Source organism: Triticum aestivum, chromosome 2B (genome assembly GCF_018294505.1).
Source record: "Triticum aestivum cultivar Chinese Spring chromosome 2B, IWGSC CS RefSeq v2.1, whole genome shotgun sequence".
In the NCBI taxonomy this organism is placed as follows: domain Eukaryota; kingdom Viridiplantae; phylum Streptophyta; class Magnoliopsida; order Poales; family Poaceae; genus Triticum; species Triticum aestivum.
This window is the reverse complement of record NC_057798.1, coordinates 95,783,507-95,804,420: the sequence shown is the minus strand read 5'-3', so window position 1 is coordinate 95,804,420 and position 20,914 is coordinate 95,783,507. Positions and strand designations below refer to the sequence as shown.

At 47.1% G+C, this 20,914-nt stretch overlaps 1 protein-coding gene across 1 annotated transcript; it reads left to right on the top strand.

Annotated features, from left to right (window-relative positions):
* The first annotated feature begins 249 nt into the window (after positions 1-249).
* Positions 250-8,781, top strand: LOC123043668 (ATP-dependent DNA helicase RecQ). The gene is made up of 20 exons (XM_044466188.1): positions 250-413; positions 518-630; positions 1,569-1,644; positions 1,747-1,889; positions 2,104-2,190; positions 2,487-2,570; positions 2,795-3,002; positions 3,756-3,841; positions 4,281-4,512; positions 4,648-4,768; positions 5,292-5,428; positions 5,737-5,845; positions 6,419-6,461; positions 6,556-6,715; positions 6,840-6,910; positions 7,012-7,105; positions 7,225-7,437; positions 7,513-7,719; positions 7,864-8,217; positions 8,297-8,781. The coding sequence occupies exons 1-20, from the start codon at positions 396-398 to the stop codon at positions 8,420-8,422; spliced, it is 2,682 nt and encodes an 893-aa protein (XP_044322123.1). The 5' UTR covers positions 250-395; the 3' UTR covers positions 8,423-8,781.
* The last annotated feature ends 12,133 nt before the right edge of the window (positions 8,782-20,914 follow it).

The following is a 20,914-nucleotide window of genomic DNA, read 5'->3' as shown; positions in this document are numbered from 1 at the left end:
CTATACGTGCATGTGTAGATGGGCCTGCCCAATCAATCGCGCCCCTGTGCGTTTGGCCGACACTTTGACGCAGTGAGCGTGAAATAGGGAATTCCAACTCCATGTGCTACATGACCATGCATACTTTCGCCGAGACCCTGCCGGCCCAAAAGACCAGCTACACCAGGCCCGCTAAAGTCCACGAGACCTAAAAAAAAAAGGCGAATTGGCGGGAACGCAGATAAAAGAGCGCCGCAAACCAAAACCCCTTCCCCCAAACCCCCACCTCGCCGCCCACCACCACCCGTCCGTTCCATTCCAATCCCCTCGCCCCGCTCCCTTCCTTCCCCAATCCAACCCTACCGCAGCCGTCCGGTTCAATCTCCCCCCGCGGAGCCCGACGCTCCGGCGCCACAATGGAGGCGGCCCTGAAGGTACCCTCCCCGCCCGCTCCCCCCTAAACCCTAGCCGGCGCCTAAACCCTAGGCACCGAGGCGCGCCATTCTAATCCGGGGCTTTTTTATTTTTCTGGTCGCAGAGGTACTTCGGGTACACGGGGTTCAGGCCGTACCAGCGGGAGATCGTCGATACGATCATGCAAGGGCGGGACTGCCTGGTCGTCATGGCCACCGGCAGCGGCAAGTCCATGTGGTAAGTGAACAAACCCCGCGCCTGCTCTGCTCGCGCGCTCCATTTTGCTTGGTTGCGGTTATGGAGGATGGCGCTAGGTGCTGTTTTTTTGTTTGTTTGTTTGGTGTGTGGAGTTCGGTGGATCTGCAGGCTGAGCACTGCAGTGGCTGAATCTAGGTTTGGGCGCTGCATTTGGTAGATGATAAATTAGTTGTGCTGCATTTCTTGGCAGTGCTCTGCTTTATGCTCTGCTGATTGCATTACTAAAAGTTGCTTTGGACAGTCTGATCTGCATTACTGTTTTTGGGAGAAAAATGTCAGTCATTTTGGTGATAAATGTTGGGAACCTGTAAGCTATGAAGTGGTTAAATCATCTTCAACGGAGTATCCAAACTCATCTAGTATTGCAACATGTCATCGGTTCAGTGTGAGGCTAAGAGAGCTTTGCAGAGCATGATTAGAAAACGTTATGTTTATGTTTTGTACCAGTGGAATTGGTTGATGGTCAGAGATTGCAAAGTGTATGTGCTATTGTTTCACATTTTGGTGACATTTTTGTAACTTTGATAAACGGGCAGTCATGTATAAGCATCTCATCTCTGTTATGGCGACTGCTAGCTTGTCGATTGTATGTACCCAGCAGGGAACTGCTGGGGAAGATTTTTGTTTGTTTATACACAGATATATATAGTGGATGTTACTATTGGCACAATTGTTTGTTAACCTTTTTTTTTGTGAAATGGGTGAGGGTGGTTCTTTCTTGAAACTCGGCAGTGCGGTTGTCATCGTGTCAAATAAAAATTATTGAAGTTTCTGATTTTTTTAGTTAAGGACCTGAAAATGTGTTTTGCCGGCCATCGGAAGTAAAAGAAATATGCATCTGTTTAAAATTTTGATGTTATTACTTCCCCTTGTATGTTGGAAACTTAATTTTCTCATGGTAATTCTTTTCATGGCAGCTATCAAATCCCTCCACTGGTTGCAAAGAAGACAGCTGTTGTTGTCAGCCCTCTTCTGTCACTGATGCAAGATCAGGTATGATTGCTAGATACAGTATAACATTTTTTGGTGCTTTCCTCATTCTGGGTTTGCTTTGACATGAAAGCTTTTATTGTGGGTTTCATTTACTTCAAACAGGTCATGAGTTTAAAACAACATGGTGTGAGATCTGAGTATCTTGGCAGCACCCAAATGAATAGCTCTGTTAGCAGTGAGGCTGAAAAAGGCATGTATGATGTTCTGTACATGACCCCTGAGAAAGCTATTGCACTTCCTTCAAGGTGAAAATCCTGTGATATAAAAGCAGATTATGGTCGTTATTGACTTATAGTTTGCAGCACTTACAAAACTATAATTGTCAATTATTTGGCTGAGCTGGAAGGCACACACATACGAAGCTGCAAATTACTGCTCATGTGTCTTTTTTGGTCCCTTGTAGAATTTAATAATATGGCGGTGGGTCTGTTGATTTACAGTTTTCAATCGTCTATCCAGGTTCTGGAGTAACTTGCAAGCTTCCGGAATCTGCTTGTTCGCCATTGATGAAGCGCATTGCATATCGGAATGGGGTCATGATTTCAGGTCATTTGTTCTTCTATTGTGTGAATTATTTATTCAGCAAAAGGGCTGATAATTTACTTTCATTTAAATTTTTAATATGTGTTATGCATGTATTTCAAAAATTCTGTGTGTGCTGATGTCAAATGTAAAAGCTGTCAGTTCATATCACCCATCAATTCTCGCTCGGTTTCTCTCAACCTTAAATTCTGCAATCAAACTTAGCAACCAGTCAGTCTAGTACTTATTACTTATAGCTTCTTTTCTTCATTGCAATTCTCTCTCTTATTACTGATTGTAATTCTCTCTGTTGTATGCAGGCCGGAGTACAAGCAGCTGCATTTATTGCGTGAGCACCTTTTGGGTGTTCCCTTCGTTGCTCTAACTGCGACAGCCACAGAAAGGTATGAATGTTTCACTATCAGTTATTTTTACCTGTTTATCCTGCTTTTGTTGATATCCAATGGTGATGTCTTTCCTCTGCTTGTTGTAGCTACTTGCATATTATTACCATAAATATTTTTGCTCACTATGATGATTGCTTACTTGTTTTATTTATTTTCCAGAGTGTCTATATCCCTTTTCTACCTGTACCAAATTCGTGGTGACTTTCAATTTGATTTTGTAGGGTCCGTGGAGATATTGCCAATTCCTTGAACCTGAGCAATCCTCACGTTGCAATCGGATCATTTGATCGTCCTAACCTTTTCTACGGTGTGAAATCATACAACCGATCTATGTCCTTTATCAGTGAACTTGTGAAAGATGTCTCAAAGAACTGCACTGTTGGTGGCTCAACAATCATTTACTGTACCACCATCCGGGACACTGAACAGGTTTGTATTTTCCAGCGTTGTACATTTTCATTCTTCTATATTTTGAGGCAACTGGTACACAAGCACGGATATGGCTGCTTGTAAGCGGGAGCTGTGTGGTCTTTAAATTCTTTAGGAAAATATTAAGTTCATGCTGACTCAGTAAGACTTTTTTGGAGAAAAATAATAAGCTTGAAATAAGTATGGGATACTTGTCTGTTGATCATTGATAGTATCAGGCATTTTCTTCTTCTGACTGATGTAATGGATTTTGGAGAGTAGTCAAACTTTTGTTGGGTACACGCATTTAGATCTGTACTGTACGTAATGTATCCTGAAGGATACGCAATAATAAGTTTATATACATTTTTCTTGGAGTAATATGGGAATTTCTGTGCTCCAGTTTTGATTGTAGAAGCTGCTTTTAACATATACCTAGCTTTATCTTTATCTTTACACTTATAATGATCTGGATTGGTGTCGGTCCATCGACCCTCACAAATTCCCTATTAAGTTGGTAAAAAGATTAATTACTGTAATTATCTTACATTCTATGTAGTAGACAGATATCATGATCTTTTGATTAGTTGATTCGATTGATGTATATTTCGAGATATTTTTTCATTTGCACAAAGTTAGGGACTAATTATGGAAGTTTTTAAACAACTCATGCAATAAAAAATGCTTCTATAGAAATGCACAAGCATTTAAATTCCATAGCAACACACATGTATTTAGCTAGTTAATGTGCTAAATGCGACTTTTCTCTGTCAGGTACATGAAGCAATGATCACTGCTGGAATCAAAGCTAACATTTACCATGGTAAAATGGGTAGCAAAGCTAGAGAGGAATCCCATAGGTCTGCCATCTATGCACATGCCAACTTTTTGTTTGGCTGTTCATTGTCTCTTCTTTCCTTCTCAATTTATTTTGGACAAACCAAATTCCTTAAGTAGGTTGAATTGATGAATGCTCAGAGTATCATTCTGAGTTCATTTTAAACACTTCATCTAAAGAATGATTTGACAAATGTTTTTGTTATCTAGTTAAATATTCTGGATCAAGCCATTTTATACCTCTTATGATTCACAACTCACGTGGGTTGTGATCTGATCTGACACTACAAAACACTTCCAAGATAATGTTCTGTTAGTAACGCTTTAGATCTTGCAAGTAATCAAACGAGAAAATATAACAGATATAAGGCATTAAGTGTAGTGAGTTCTCATACAGCTTTTTACAAATGTTGGCTTCACAACGTAGTGATTTTGATGATAAATTATGGTTCCCCTTTGCAGATCATTTGTTAGAGATGAAGTACTTGTGATGGTGGCAACTATTGCATTTGGAATGGGAATTGATAAGCCAGATGTTAGATGTGTAATACACTATGGATGTCCTAAGAGCCTAGAATCGTACTACCAGGAAAGTGGGCGTTGTGGAAGAGATGGACTGCCTTCAGTGTGCTGGCTATATTACCAAAGAAGTGATTTTGCAAAAGCTGACTTCTATTGTTCTGAAGCAACAAATGTATGTAAATATTGGGCACACAATCAGGACTTCATGTTGCACTTAAGTGATAAACATACACGGCTGCAGTTTGATTCCCATGTACTGCTTACCTATTTTATTATCTCATGGTGTATAGTTCTTACTCATCTACAGGCAACTCAAAGGAATGCCATCATGGATTCCTTCATGGCAGCACAGAAATATTGCCTCCTTGCTACATGTCGCAGAAAATCCCTGCTGCAGTACTTTGGTGAAGAGCGTTACACCGACTGTGGTATGTTTATATCACACTAGTATAGAAAAATATATCAACATCTACAACACCAAATTAGTGTGATTAGATTCATCATAAAATATATTTTTTATGTTATAGATATTAGCACATTTTTCATGGACTTTGTCAAATATAGAGAAGTTTGACTTGGTACAAAACTAGCACATCAATTAATTTGGAAATGGAGAGGCTGAGAGAGTTCTATTTTATGAAGGTTACAAACTACCGGACTATCCTTATGTATTCCCAAAGCCAAACATCTTCAACCAGAACCCATCACAGGCCCAAGTCACTGCAAAACCTAGAAAGCTCCTTCTACACAAAGCACTGTCTGTCAGCTGCTATGCATGTTTTATTTTTCTTCTTGTAAATACATATATACTCGCAGTATCCCTGTACTTTCTGTAAGGAAAATGTTGTATTGCTGTACCAATACCCGCATATTCTTTGCTATATCGGCACATGCTACATCAAGTCTCATCTCAACTGTGACATTGATTTACAACATGCCCTTAATCTTCAGGTAACTGTGATAATTGCACAGGGACAAAAAATGAGAGGGATTTATCAAAAGAATCTTTCTTATTGCTGTCCTGTGTCAAGTCGTGCGGGGGACGCTGGGGCCTTAATATGCCAGTTGATGTTCTCCGTGGATCACGAGTAAGTTTTTCTATCATTGATGTTTGCTATGTTCCTTAGTTTGTCACATACATTGGCTAGTTTCACTTGATTGGAGATCGCCTATGCGCTGATAGTTGGGAGCAACCATATGCGGCATTATTATTGATAGTAAAGGGATTTGAAATATATCTTTGCTGAACAGTTTTGGAGTGTGTATTGTTGTACATGTTCGCAAAGTGTTGCACTTAAACTGCACACAGCAGTACCTTTTTTTTTCTTAATAACCTTGGATATTTTCCGCATTTTTTAAAAGATGTTGTATAACAATTGCTTTCTCATTTTTGTAGGTCAAAAAGATACTTGAGAAGAACTACGATAAACTCCCAATGCATGCGATGGGAAAAGACTATCCGCCAAACTGGTGGAAAGCACTTGGCAGTCTGCTTATGGCACATGGTACTGTTATGAAGTCTGTATACTCAACCAATTATTCACTTCTTGGCTAAAGCAAGGCATTCCACAGAAAATACCTGCTCCGCGTGCGGACTTTATCTCGTGCTTGTTTTCTTCTTCTTTTTCGAGAAAATGTAATTAGGTTGAAGGGCTTCCTATATAGTATCACAGTTTTGGTTGGCTCTAAGCCTCACTGAAAGTAAACTCATGAAATTTCTTTGGAGATGCTGCAGTTTTTGCAATGTTTGACTTAGTGTTAAATGTGTAGTACCCCCTCCGTCCCAAAATAAGTGTCTCAACTTTGTACTAACTTTAGTACGAAGTTGTACTAAGGTCGATGCACTTATTTTGGGATGGAGGGAGTAGTAAATTACCACAGATTTCTTATGGTGTTATTAGCTTATTATCATGCACAAGCATCTCAACTGGACATTTTACACTTGAAATGGTATAATATTTACTTTGTTGTTGGATACACTGAGCAAACACCATTCATCAGCTGCCAGTACAAAGCATTTCTGTCATCATTATTACCGGTGCTCTTATTTTTTTCATTTTTCTTGTTATTTTGTGCAGGTTACTTAAAGGAGACTGTCAGTGATGGATTTAGATTGGTCAGGTGCTTTGTTGAGTATTTATTTTGTCTGTTTTGTCCTACTGATGCTCCGAATTCTTTTTCGCTGACCATAGTAACTCTGCATCTCCATCTTCAGTGTTAGTCCAAAAGGGGTCAAGTTTCTCTCCGATGGTGGAACACCACTGGTTTTGCAGCTGACTGAAGAGATGATTGGGCAAGAGGAGCAGGGTAGTTCACAGAATAAAGAAGGGGGCTTAAATCCTTTAACCACCGCAGAATCTGAAAAGATATCTGAGGTAGACCTGATCGGATTTACTCATTAATGACTTAGGCGTTGTGCATTTTTCTTTCACACAATGCTGTTTCTTCCTTTGTACATTTGATTTGAGATTTTGTTTTTGGTATTGTTTTTTCTTTCAGGAGGAATTGAAACTCTACCAAATGCTCTTGAACGTCAGGATGAAACTTGCTCAGGATATTGGAACTGCACCGTGAGTTAAATTTTGAATCTGAAATGGCATTTTTTGGGCTCTATGCTATTTAGGTATTGGAACAGTCATTGAATTGAATCTCTCCAATCCCGTTGTTTCAGATATGCTATATGCGGTGATCAGACCCTAAGACACTTTGCAAAGATTAGGCCTTCTACTGGAGCTAGACTAGCCAATATTGATGGTGTAAACCAGGTATCTCTTAGTAATGATACTTCGCAAATGCTATGCCGTAACAAAGACTATGCAAGAAAGTGCTATCATATTTTTCCCCCCCCCTTCTACTCACGTAACATCTGACCTTTTGTTTCCAGCACTTCATCTCGCGCTACAGTGGCACTTTTGTCCAAAATATCGCACAATTATCAAAACAGTTGAATCTTTCACTGGATGATTCATCAGGAGTAGAGGATATGATGTCAGTTCCAAAACCTGTAAACAATAGTCTTCCAAGAAACTTGGGTGATGCCAAATTTACTTCATGGGAACTGTGGCAGAAACAGGAATACTCTTTCAAGAAAATTGCAGTGAGTTAGTTTTCGTTTTTGTTTTCTACTGACCTTAAACTGAAGTTCAGAGTTTGACATGATAGTGCATTCTAGCATTTTCGCAGAGCAGTGCCGATAAAAGAGCAGACGGTTATTTCATACATACTTGATGCTGCTCGGGATGGATGTGAGATGAACTGGAATAGGTTCTTCGAGGAGACAGGACTGACCCCTGAGATAGCTTCACAGATCCGTCTTGCCATTGCAAAGGTTGGATCACGTGAGAGGATGAAGCCAATAAAAGAAGAGCTTCCAGAAAATGTAATTCTTCTTCCATTATTCATTATGCCATTTCCGTGCGTGGTTAAGTAGATCATAACTTCAGCAAACGTAGGAACCACTTCCAAGCTCATTGTATGTTCATCCAAACCATTAGGGAGTGACTAACCTGCTTGGCAATTGCAGGTAACATACGAAATGATCAAGATATTCTTCGCAGCTGACGATCTTGGAGTGTTAGAGAAGACTTCTGGCAACACTCCTACTGACAGGGCTCCTGCCCAAACAGCCGAGTCGGCAAAACCCTACTCCCATGGCAGTGAAGCCCCGGAGAAGGGTGATCAGGGTGACCCCGTCATCATATCAGGCGTCTGCGATTCAAGCCCTTTGACAAAGAGATCCCAGACCGATGGAACTCCACTCCCTGCCGACGAGCCAGTAATGAAGCTGCAAAAGATAGACGAGCAAGGGACCGAGCCTACTGCCCCAAATGTCGCGACCGAGGACGCTATACTCGAGCTAGCCGCAAGCCGCAACGGGGTAAGTCATTCATTCCCTCTAAAGATTCTCTGAGTTCAACCGGTGTTGCTCCTTGAGCTGAGTACATCAAATGTTGCAGGTTTCATTGGAGGACGCCGTCAAGCACTTCAGCGGGTCGAAACGGGAATCCGTCGTCGAGATGCTGGAGAGCCTCCGGTGCAGCTTCGCGGTGTACATGAAGAACGGCTGCTACTTGGTTCTGTGACCAGCGGCGGAAGGGAAGGAAGGTTGGGGCCATTTGCTGCTCTTGGCTTGTCCGTGGCATGGATGTTGGTTATGGCTTTGGGGCTCTGGCTGGGACCTTGATGGGCTGCATCCCAGCCCAGTAACCATATTTTGAGGGCTTGCCTTGCTATGGGATGGGGATGCTCGTTGCTTGTGTATATAGTGCTACGTGGGTGCTTGCTTCTGTTCTGAGTAGTATGTCTCGTTCGAAGGTACTCAAGGAAGTGAGCTTAGCTTAGTAGAATGGACAATTTCACTATTGCTAGTCTGGTTCGAGCCTTTCTTAGACTCGCTCATATGGTAGTTCCTACTTATTTATCAGTATCTTATTTTCTAGAATTGTCTGAGTTTTTTCACGATGATCTGCTGTGACAACGCTGCCTCAACACCCTGCCCTGGAAAGGCTTCCTCTGACGGCAATCGAAGCCCAACCTGTGATGCTGGAGGATGAAGATGAGGCGGACCCGGTTGACCCGGCGCGAGCCCTTGTTGGGAAGGTACTGGCCTCCAATGTTCTTCACATCCAGACTATCTCTGCGGCCATGAGGCCGGCCTGGGGCAACCCGAAAGGACGGCAGCTCCACCTTGCAGGGGATAACATCTTTGTTCCTGAATTTGGGTCGCAAGCGGACCGTGCTCGTGTGATGAATGGTTCTCCATGGACGGTGGGGAAACATGCTGTACTTCTGAAGCTTTTTGATGCGGACACCCAGCCGCTTCAGGTCAAGATTGATCACCTGGCTGCATGGGCTAGGATCTTAGCACTTCCACCAAGATTGATGAAAGTGAAATTTGAAATGGAGTTTGCTAAGCCAATTGGCAAGATCATTCATGTGGAATCAGATGCTGATGGCTGATGTTGGGGCGCCTTTATGCGTGTCCGGGCTGAGATTAATGTGCACGAACCTGTGGTTAGGTATGTGACAGTTATTAGAAATATGCAACTTAGTATTATCTGGAGGCCGAAACCATCATATATACAAGTACAAGAGAATGTCAAAAGACTAGAATACAAGAGGCCAAAGGCCATCATCAATATAACTCTAACACCCCCCTCCCTCAAACTCATGGTGGATCCATAACACTGAGTTTGGAGAGGTGAAACCCATGTTGCGCTCTAGTCTGGGTCTTCGTGAAGAAGTCCGCTAACTATAACTCGAAAGGCACATACTCAAGAGCAACAACATGATCATGCACAATAGCGTGTACAAAATAAGTATCAACACCAATATGCTTGGTAAGCTCATGCTTCAGGGGGCCCCGCGCAATACTGATAGCAACTGTAATGTCGGACAAGAGTGTGGTAGGTGTAGTAACAGAAACACCAAAGTCCTCCAGTAACCATCGCAACCAAGTCACCTCTGCCGTCAGAAGAGCCATAGCTCGCAACTCGGCCTCTGCACTCGAACGGGAAACTGCAGTCTGTTTCTTCATTTTCCAAGCAATGAGAGAACCACCAAGGAAAACACAGTAAGGAGAAAGTGAATGACGATCCGAAGGATCACTAGCCCACGTAGCATCCGAATAGGCCTGAAGCTGTAACGAGCTGGAACGGGGAAAAAAGACGATGAGAGATCGTGCCAGGAAGATATCATAGAACACGAAGAAGGTGACTATAGTGAACGGAAGTGGGAGTAGAAACAAACTGACTCAAAATATGGACATGATATGAGATATCTGGATGAGTGACAACAAGATAGACAAGACTCCCAACGAGATGACGATAACGCGTCGGATCAGACAAGGGCTCACCATCAGAAGCGCGAAGGTGAACATTGAGGTCCATCAGAGTCTCAACAGTGCGCTCATCACTAAGAGCCGCACGAGCAAGAAGATCCTGGGTATACGTTTCTTGGGAAATAAAAAAGGCATCAAAGGTGGAGGAAACCTCAATCCCAAGAAAGTAACAAAAAGGACCAAAATCAGACGTAAGGAACTGCTCATTGAGACATGCCTTGATAAAGGCAATGTACTCAGAATCGTCGCCAGTGATGATCATGTCATCAACATATAGAAGAAGAAGGGTGTGACCATGAGCAGAAATGTGGACAAACAACGCTGGATCATGAACACTGGGTGAAAAACCAGCTGCAGTGACTACAGAGGCAAACGCTCAAACCAAGCATGAGGGGCTTGCTTAAAAGGCCATAGAGAGAGCAACGAAGACGACAAACCATGCCATCAGGAACTAAATACCTAGGTGGTGGCTGCATCTAAATCTCCTCACGTAACTCACCACTAAGAAAGGCATTCTTAACATCAAGCTGAGACACAGACAGTGGCCAACAAAGGCCACATCGAGAAGTGTGCGGACAGTGGTCATATGGGCCACAGGAGCAAAAGTCTCATCGTAGTCATGATCATGCTCCTGCTGAAAGCCACGAGCCACAAGACAAGCTTTATAATGCTCAAGAGAACCATCAGAGCGAGTATTAATCTTATAGACCCACTTACAAGTGATGGGACGCACACGAGGAGGAAGAGAAACTAGATCCCACATGCCGTTGCGCTCAAGTGCGGCAATCTCCTCTGCCATTCATGATGAACAACAACATCATGGTAAGAAGTAGGCTCAAGTACAGTCGAAAGACCATACCAGGAAGGAGAATAACGACCAGGTTGAGGACAAGGCCGAGCACGAAGACCATAAGTCGGCTGAGAAGAGGAAGACGACACACGAGAAGTAGATGGCGCATCAGTGGACGCATCCACAACACGTGGACGATGAGTGTAATCGAAAGGAAAATAGGGTCGAGTAGGAATCACCGGAGGTGGAGATGGGGAAGACATTAGTGCTAACGAGGAAGGCATCATTGATGAAGGTGGATACGAGGAATGTATCGAGGGTGAAGGTGGAGAGTCATTCGATAAGGGAGGAGAAGAAACTGGGGGAGAGGACGGCTCCATGTCTGCAACAACAAGGGAAGGAGGGGTAGGAATATGGGGCACAAAGGGAGGTGTATCAGGAAATGTGAGAAAGGAGATGTCCTCCACAGAAAATGTCGAGAGGATGGACGCGGGTAGAAAGGATGAGACTCATCAAAGTTCACATCTCGAGAAATATGAACCCGTCGACCGACGGGATCCCAACACCGATAACCCTTATGCTCATCGCTGTATCCTAGAAATACACACTCAACAGGCTGAGCGGTCAGTTTGGTGCGTTCACGTGGAGGAAGAAGAACATAGCAAACACAACCAACAAACGAAGCACCGAATAATTAGAGGAACGACCAAAAAGACGCTCGAAAGGAATACCACTCTGTAGAGCAGCAGATGGTTGGATGTTGATGAGATAGGTGGATGTCGGCGTTCTGGGAACGGGGGTCCCCAGACTTGCCTGCCTGCGGCACGCGGCGTGGCTCCACCAGTGGCCCAGTGCGACCCGTCTTCATCAACCAACACTCAAGACCCTCGCGAGGGGCCAAGCCTCGCGAGGCGGACGACACAAGGCCTTCTCAGGAGCGGCCTCACCAGGCAGGCTCGCGAGGGGGCGGAGAGATCAAGGCAAGGGGTACCTCGCGACGTTCCCTGACGCAAGCCATGACGACCAAGGCTAGGCGGGCGTCAGCGCGCGCAATGTCCTCGTTTCCCCTTTGGTGCTAAGGGGGCAAGCGCAGGCGCGGAGTACCAAGGCATCAGGAAAAGGTTCCATATCGGTGCAACAAGACCAAGACTAGCAGGACGACAGGACAGAGGTCATCATGGAGCCCAAGACGGCGTCACCACCAGCGCCTTTGACAGGGGAAGACCACCTTTAGTCAGGATAGCTTGTACTAGTTGTCCCCCTTTCAAATTGGTCGTTGTTGGATCCCTTCCCGCTCAATCTTTGGGGAGAGGACCAGGGCCTCTATAAATAGGACTATCCACCACAGTAGGAAAGGGGGAAACGGATCGAAACCCGAAACCAGAACAAGTAGAACACCACACCAGCTCAAGAACACCTCTCCTCAGGAGGCTGTTCTTCCCTTGTACTGTTCATCATTAGCCCAAGAGGCAATCCACCACCACACAGGAGTAGGAAATTACACCACAACGATGGCCTGAACCTGTATAAATCTTGTGTCTCTTGTGTTGTGAGTTCATCGAGCTAAGCTTAGAGATCACGGCGAGGCTGAGAGCGAGATTCAGTAGGGGGAAATCTTCATGCGCACCCCAGTGTTCGAACCTCAAGGGTTTTGTCGGAACCCTAAATCCAACATTTGGCGCGCCAGGTAGGGGTGCGCCAAAGTCTTCCTTCCGCTGATCCGCGTCCCATCGCTTCGTCGCATCCATGTCTGACACCCACCGAGCCCGCGCTGAGCGCCGGGCCACTCTCGCCGCTTGCGTCGCCCAAATGGCTCCTGTCGGCGGACCTCCCCATCGTTCTCTGTCGCCTGCCGCCAACGCCACCACCGGCCCGGTGGGGAACGAGCAGCAAGCATCCTCACTGCACCCCTCGGTGCGGCGGGACGACCGCATCGCCAGTCCATCGCTGACCCCAACTGGCTCATCGTCCCATGCTCATCGTGCCCCCACGGCCGCGCAGGCCGCACTGCTTATGGCACGCGAGCTCCTGCGTTACTGCCCCGTCGACGACCTCTACGAAGAATGGCTTGCTCACATCACTGAGTTCGTCAGCGCCGCGGGGGTCTCTCCCGCGCCGTCCCTCTTGTTGCCTCGCCCTCCGCCAGGTACGGGCGACGTGGCTCATGGAGCGCCTCCACCACCTCTGCCCCAAGACGGTGCCCTGGCGCCAAGGCGCGTGGCCCCTGGGCGTGACCCACCGCGTCCGGTGCCTGCTCTAGAAGGAGGAAGCTGTCAAGAAATCCCTCGGCCTCAAGAAGGCGCCTCCGTGCTCCCTGCACCGGCACGACAAGACCGTGTACTGCCTTTGGCAGTGGTGCGCGGGTACCATCAAGAGCAAGCTCTGCGTCAGCAAAGGGCCCTGGTGATCACAGCAGGCTGCCGTGCCTACACCCCCAAGCTGCGTAGCATCGCCTGGCCGGGCAAGTTCAAGCCAGACCTGCCTCCTCGCTATGACGGCACCCCCGACCCCGTGGAGTTCTTGCACCTCTACGAGCTGAGCATTGAGGCGGCCAAAGGCGACGATAAAGTCATGGCGAACTGGTTTCCCATGGCACTCAAGAACGGTGCCCGCTCGTGGCTCCTGAACCTGCCTCCCGGCTCAATCTCCTCGTGGGACGAAATGCACAGCCGCTTCATCGCCAACTTCCAGGGCACTCGCGACCGCCCCCCGGCCATGGGTGACCTGCGCCGCATCAAGCAGCAGCCCCGGGAGACCTGCAGAAATACATCCAGTGCTTCAATAGCGTCCGCCTCAAGATCCTCAAGGTGACGGACAAGGCCATCATCTCAGCATTCTCTGATGGCGTCCGTGACGTCAAGATGAAGGAGGAGCTCGCCATCCACGAGGAGTTGTGCACATCCCTGGAGCTGTTCAACCTGGCGACCAAGTGCGCAAGAGCTGAGGAGGGATGCCTCTCCCTCCTCGAGCTCCCAGCTGCCAACCCGGAAGAAAAGAAGACCAAGGCCAAGGACGTGAAGCACAAGGGAGTGGCCGTGCTCGCGGAAGAACCAGAAATGAAGCGCGGCAGGGACCAGCTGGAGTCGTCCAAGGGCAGCCGACCGTTCTGCGCCTACCACAACCTCCACATCCACAACACCAACGATTGCCAGGAGCTTAGGGCCGTTCGAGAAGGACGCTTCGGTCGACGCCTCGAGCGCAACGACTGGGGCTACGGCCGAGGAGGAGGACGCGGCGGAGGACGATGGGACGACCGTGGCCCTCGCTAGGAGTGGCGTGACCGACCTCGTGAGGATCGCTGGCAGGACCAGCCTCGCGAGGGCGCCTGGAGGGACCAGCCTCGCGAGGGCGCCTGGAGGGATCAACCTCGCGAGGAACGCCCCCAGGGTAACACAGGCCTCCCTCCGCTACCGGCGCCGCCAAGAAGGAATGCCGACCATCATCAGGACGAGGGGGCTGGGGGCTTCCAGGAGCCACGTGCTATCGCTTGCATCTTGGGCGGAGCTCAGGCCCCAGCCTCTCAGCGTATCTTCAAGCAGTTTGCTCGCGAGGTGAACGCAACCCTCCCCGGGCTCGAGGCCACGCACCCACTCAGGTGGTCCAAATGCGCCATCACCTTCAGCTCGGCAGATCAACTCAAGTGCGCAACTACTGCTGGCGTTCTCCCGATGCTCTGTTCACCAGTTATCAGCAACATGCAAGTCACCAAGACCCTCATCGATGGTGGCGCAGGGCCTAACGTCCTGTCCGTTGAGATGTTTGACAATCTTCAAGTGCCATACAATCAGCTCCAGCCTACCAAGCCCTTCTCAGGAGTTACCGACGGTTCCACCACCCCGATAGGGCAGGTCCGCCTCCCTGTCACCTTAGGACAGCACGACAACTACCGCACCGAGCTCATCGACTTCAACGTCGCCCACATCCACCTGCAGTACAATGCCATCCTTGGGTATCCAGCCCTGGCCAAGTTCATGGCAGTGACCCACCACGGCTACAACATCCTCAAGATGTCAGGAAGCGGCGGAATCATCACGGACCCCTACAAAGAGAGAGATGCGGTGTGCTCCCTCGAGCGTGCCTTCCAAGCCGCAGTGATCGAGGACCCAAACAACAAGGGCGAGAACCCTCCCGAGGCCATCCCCAAGAAGAAGAAGCAACCGCTCCGCACAGGGCCTCAAGAGGTTGGCGCCTCAGGTGGTGCAGTGTTAGGATCAGCGCCCATGCTTGGGGCGCCTCCTTCCATCGCATATGTGGCACCCCGGCTCAGAGTGACCAGTTTACCTTGCATTGCCAGCCCAGAGACCTTGTCTTCTGGCAACACACACCAACTTGGTACAAAAAAACAACCGCTTTATTCATGCTAGCGGAGCATAGTTTATATTACAACAGATAGCGAGGCCAAGCGGCACACACGGTGCGGCTGAACAATATGTACATTATTTAGTGAACATAAAGGGGCCTCGATCATGACAACTATGCGACAGTGGAACAACGTCGTAGCGGAACTCCATAGCACGGGGACACCGATGTGGACACGATCTAGACTCGAACAACATTCCTTTCCAACGAGACTTTCCTAAAATATGGCATGACACGCCAGGGCAGTACATTGAATGTACTTGCGAGCTCACAACAAGCATAAACATAATGACAAACAATATCATTATATTTAACCATTTAACAACAATGCAACAATATATCCAACATGCTGTGAATATGCTCAACTGGTACTCGTCCCATGGACTGGCTTACCGAACGTGATCATTTCCAGACCACAAACATGATGATCTCAAAAACAAACTCGTGATCCTTACGACGATCACAACCCGACCAATACATGGCCCGTGATCCTTACGGCGATCACAACCTGACCATTACATGGCCCGGGTCAACACGATGGCCTCACTGCCATCCTCAGTGCAAACTTAGTGTGCATATTTATTAAGTGTTGACCCATGGTGTACCCTACTTTCGAGCGTGTCCATAACCGTGGACTCGGCTATCGATAGACTAATACACTCTGCAGAGGTTACTACACTGTACCCACACTACGGAACCCATGGCCTCGCACTCCCATTCGGGTGGACCAACGACATTCCGACGAAGCCACTTCATTGTCATGACACTCTCCCGGCCACTCCGACTCAGTCCCCATCGGGCTAGTCCTGGGTGGCCCTGTGTCTACCTCCAAACACCTCGACCACCGTCGTGGCCACGATCCACTCTGGGACCCGGTACCAAAACTTAACTTAACAACGGGCTCACAAGGTTATGCCTGCTTACTAGGCCAGGGTACAACAAGCCCATAACCTTCCCTAGATGGAGGCACCGACCAGAGGCATGACAATGAAATGCATTAAGGCCGTCCCATACCGGCAAATGTGGTTGCATTGGGAAAAACTCGTTTCAGCAGCACCATGACCCGGTCAACAACATATTCACGTTGAGTTACTTATCAGGTTCAACTTAAAGTTAAAAGAACCGGTGTCATAATGCCATGCATCACTAACACATGCATCACATAACCATGAAAATAACTAAATCAACCACGCTCCCGCGGAGCCATCATCAACTCAAAATACTTCTCTGGTTAAGATCAAACCTCACTTAAACTAGAATCATTTCTAGCAATCTCATAATTTTCATCATGCAAGAATAATAATTAAACTGATTATTAACCTCCATGACCATATCATTTATTCATTACTCATAACTAAGTTCTTGTTAGCTTATCAACAAGATTTACTTCAAACTTTCTGTAAATCAAGCATTTTAACATGACAAGCATCTAACATAATATAATTATCATATAAATAATTTAAATGCATGAATAATCATAAGTTCAAGTAGGAAAATCACAAATATTAAAGTGGCACTATGAAAATGTTGCCGTGGCTTGCCTTAGTGCTGATGAGGTTCACAAATCTCCTGGTGATCCTCAAGACAAGGTAGCTCTTCTGAAAACAAATAAAACCACAAAAAGAAAACATCAAAAAACCTTCTGAAAATTACCAGAAAATCTAGACAGCAAGGAAAAATCCCATCTTTTGGGTGCTGTTAGATTTTTGGACAAAGAACACAATGCAAAAAGAATCAATGCATTTGGACTTATAGATAAAAAGTTATGGCTGTTTGAAGTTTCCTGGATTTAAATAAATTTGAAATAAAAAATAAACAAACTGGGGGGGGGGGTGACATCGAAGGCGTAAACGCCCAGGGCGCCACCACTCATACCGCTTCACGCGCGTAATGAGTGGCTGACTAGCGGGCCCCGCTAGTCAGGCCAGAAGGAGGGGAGAGGGAAACAGAGGGAGGCGGCGCTTCGCCGGAGCACACACCGGCGACGAGGGTTCTTGGGGTCAAACGAGAGGGGGGGATCGAAGTAGAAGAAGGTTGCGCACCTGCCCGTACCCGTAGCGTGGCTAGAGGTGACCGGACGGTGTCGGAATCGTCCTCTCCAGTGGAGGCAGAGGGCGGAGGTTGCCGGAGACGAAGACGGCGGCGGATCGGGGCGGCTCCAGGGGCTCCAGCGGGGTGGAACGGCCTCACCGAAGAGTGGAGGAGGCCCTGGCAGGGTCACCCTGGCCTGGGAGGGGTTGGAGCTGCGGGGACAAACCGAAGGGGATCGCCGCGAGCTCAAGCTTTGGGACGGCAGCCCGCGGCCTGCTTGGCCGGGCTGCGGCTTCTACAAGTTTGTGGAGGGTGTGGGAGTAGTTGCGGGTGCTCCAAGAGGCTGGGGGTGGTGGCATTTATAGGCGGGCGACAAGGAGGGTTCGACGTCCACCGTAGGACACCTGTCCACGGCGCCCAGCGATGAATGGCGCCATAGAGAGAGAGAGAGGGGGAAGACAACGGAGGTCACGCAGGAACTATTTGCGGGCGCGGACGAGCACAAGAGCGAGGGGGAACGCGACGAGCACAGTGCGCCGTGCACTCTGTCGTTGGCCGGACCGTGCCCGTGCTCGCTGCGGCGAGCTCCGCGTCGGCGAGCGCCAGGGGGGAGTTAAGGGGGTGGAGACAAGGATGGTGACAAGGTGTGGCATGCTTGGGCCGGCTGGGCAGCAAGCACGCGCTCAACAGAGCGCTAGGCGGCATGCAGAGCGCGTGTTTTGCATGCCAGCACGCCCGAACAAACGCGGTCACCGCGTGAACCGTGACATCAGGCCACCCATAGCGCTAACCATGATGCGTGGCATGTAGTCCTTAGTAAATTGAAGTGTTACCACGGTTTGGCTTGGATCTAGGTGCAGTAGAAATGGATTTGTACTGCTCGCAAGTTTTTGGATAGTAACTTTGGAGATTTACTGTGGTCAAACCACTGGGAGTTAAGGGCTGAGCTTTGGGGGTTTACTTACACTTACTAAGGTAAATAGGCACAAGAAAAACCAGCTACAATGGAGCTAGTAAAAAGGTAGTTGATGTAGAAACTACCATTTCTGTCCAGAAATGAATTTATTTTCTGTAGCCAAAATATTCCAAAGAGTGATGAAATATTTTTGCTCAGAAAGGTGCCCTAGGGTCCAAAGAATAATTGAGATTTTTCTCAGGATTTTTGGGGCAAGAAAAAATAGGGTTGCTTTGGAGCACAAAGGGCTAACTAGGGTTTTGGAGGGCAAAATGAATATTTTTCATTTAAGAAAAATATTCCAAGCAATATTTTGAGATGATCCTGAGGTGGAATGATGGTTTTGAGGAGGAGAGGGAGCTCTTGGGTGAAAATCAAGGGGTACCCAAGTGGTTAAGTCCAAATGAAATGATTCAAAAACTTCAAATTCAAAACCAACTCAACTGGAAACCAGGCGTAGAAAAGAGGGCAAAAACCAGACTGTCACAAACCTCCCCCACTTAGAATGAATCTCGTCCTCGAGATTCGGTTGCTTGGGAAAACCATTCCGGATAACATGCCCTAAGAAATTCTTCTGATTCCCATGTTGATTCTAACTCGGTATGATGCTTCCATTGGACTTTGTAAAACTTTCGTGCTTTATTGCGAGTGACTCTTTCCATTTGATCCAAAAATTTCATCGGCCTCTCTTCATAGGTTAAGTCCTTTGCCAGCTCTATCTTTGTCAAATCGGTCTTTTTCTCGGGCGGTGATATGCACCGTCGCAATTGTGAAACGTGGAACACGTTGTGCACGTCTGAAAATTCAGGGGGCAACTCCAACTGATATTCCACATCACCCACTCGTGCCATAATGGGAAATGGACCAATAAATCTGGGTGCCAATTTTCCACGGGTTTGAAACCTCTTGATACCTTTCATAGGCGTGACTCGAAGATAGACATGTTCTCCGGGTTCAAAGCTGATCTGTCGGTGTTTTGCATCGTGATAACTTTTCTATCGCGATTTGGTCAATTGCAATTTGTCTCGGATCTCCTTGACTTGTTTTTCGGCTTCCAGCATGAGATCCATTCCAAAAATATGGCTATCTCCGGTTTGAGACCAATTTAAGGGAGTGCGGCACTTACGGCCATACAAAGCTTCATATGGTGACATCTTTAAACTGGTCTGGAAGCTATTGTTATACGAGAACTCGGCGTACGGCAAGCAATCTTCCCATTTTGGGCCTTGGGCCAAAGCATAGGCTCGGAGCATATCTTCAAGTATTTGATTTACCTGTTCTGTCTATCCATCCATCTGAGGATGATAAGCGGTACTGTATTTCAATTCTGTTCCTAGGGCTTGATGGAGAAGGGACCAAAAAGCGGAGGTGAAAAGTGAACCTCGGTCATAAGTGATGGTTCGGGGAACTCCATGCAGACTAACTATTCTGGATACATACAGTTGTGCAAGCTCATCTGCTCGGTATGAGGTTCTGATTGGAAGGAAGTGGCTACCTTGGTCAATGTGTCCACTATGACCCAGATCGCATCATTGCCTCGTCGGGTCTTAGGTAGTCCTGTGATGAAGTCCACACAGACATCATCCCATTTCCATTGTGACGCAGGCAGCGGTTGGAGAAGTCCGGCTGGCTTCTCATGTTCTGCCTTTACTTTGTTGCATATGTCACAACAGGCCACGAAATAAGCAATGTCTTTTTTCATTCCATCCCACCAGAATATTTGTTGAAGGTCTTCTTACATTTTTGTACCTCCAGGGTGAATTGAATACGAGTATTCATGGGCTTCTGACAGGATCTTCTACTTCAAATCTACTTGATTAGGCACACAAATCCTTCCCCTGAATCGGAGGGTACCACACTGATCCTTCGAGAAATCAGAAAGCTTGACACGTTTCTGCAGATCGGCATTGCCTGGCTGGGCTTTGCGGATTTCTTCCTCAAGAGTAGGGGTAACTTCCAGAATATTGGCAAGGCCAGCCTCAACTATGACCAGGTTGAGTTGAGCAATCTCTTCTTTAAGTTCGGGAGGCAAAGATTCCAATATGACATTTAAACTGACGTGCTTTCTACTGAGTGCATCCGCAACCATGTTGGCCTTTCCCGGATGGTAATTTATTCCAAGGTCATAATCCTTGACAAACTCAAGCCATCTTCGTTGACGGAGATTTAAATCCGGCTGAGTAAATATATATTTGAGGCTTTTGTGATTGGTAAAAATTTGGCACCTTTTTTCGATGAGGTAGTGTCTCCAAAATTTTAAAGCATGAACTACCACGTCCATTTCCAAATCATTAGTGGGGTAATTCCCTTCGTGGGGTCATAGCTGCTATGAGGCATGAGCTACTACCTTGCCATCTTTCATAAGTACGCATCCCAGTCCTTGTCTGGAAGCGTCGCAGTACACATCAAAGCTGCGGTAGTTATCTGGAAGTGTTAATACTGGTGCAGTTGTCAAGCGTTTCTTTAACTCAGTGAAACTTTTCTCACAGTCCGTAGTCCATTCAAACTTCTTATCCTTTTTGAGCAGCTCTGTCATGGGTTTAGCAATCTTGGAGAACCCTTCAATGAAACGGCGGTAGTAAAACTCCGGATCTGAGATA

Excerpts from the sequence above, each read along its gene's own strand:
- LOC123043668 (XM_044466188.1), top strand. Across the intron at positions 3,003-3,755 it reads CCATCCGGGACACTGAACAG|GTACATGAAGCAATGATCAC; the intron begins GTTTGTATTTTC and ends TTTCTCTGTCAG. Across the intron at positions 5,429-5,736 it reads ATGTTCTCCGTGGATCACGA|GTCAAAAAGATACTTGAGAA; the intron begins GTAAGTTTTTCT and ends TCATTTTTGTAG.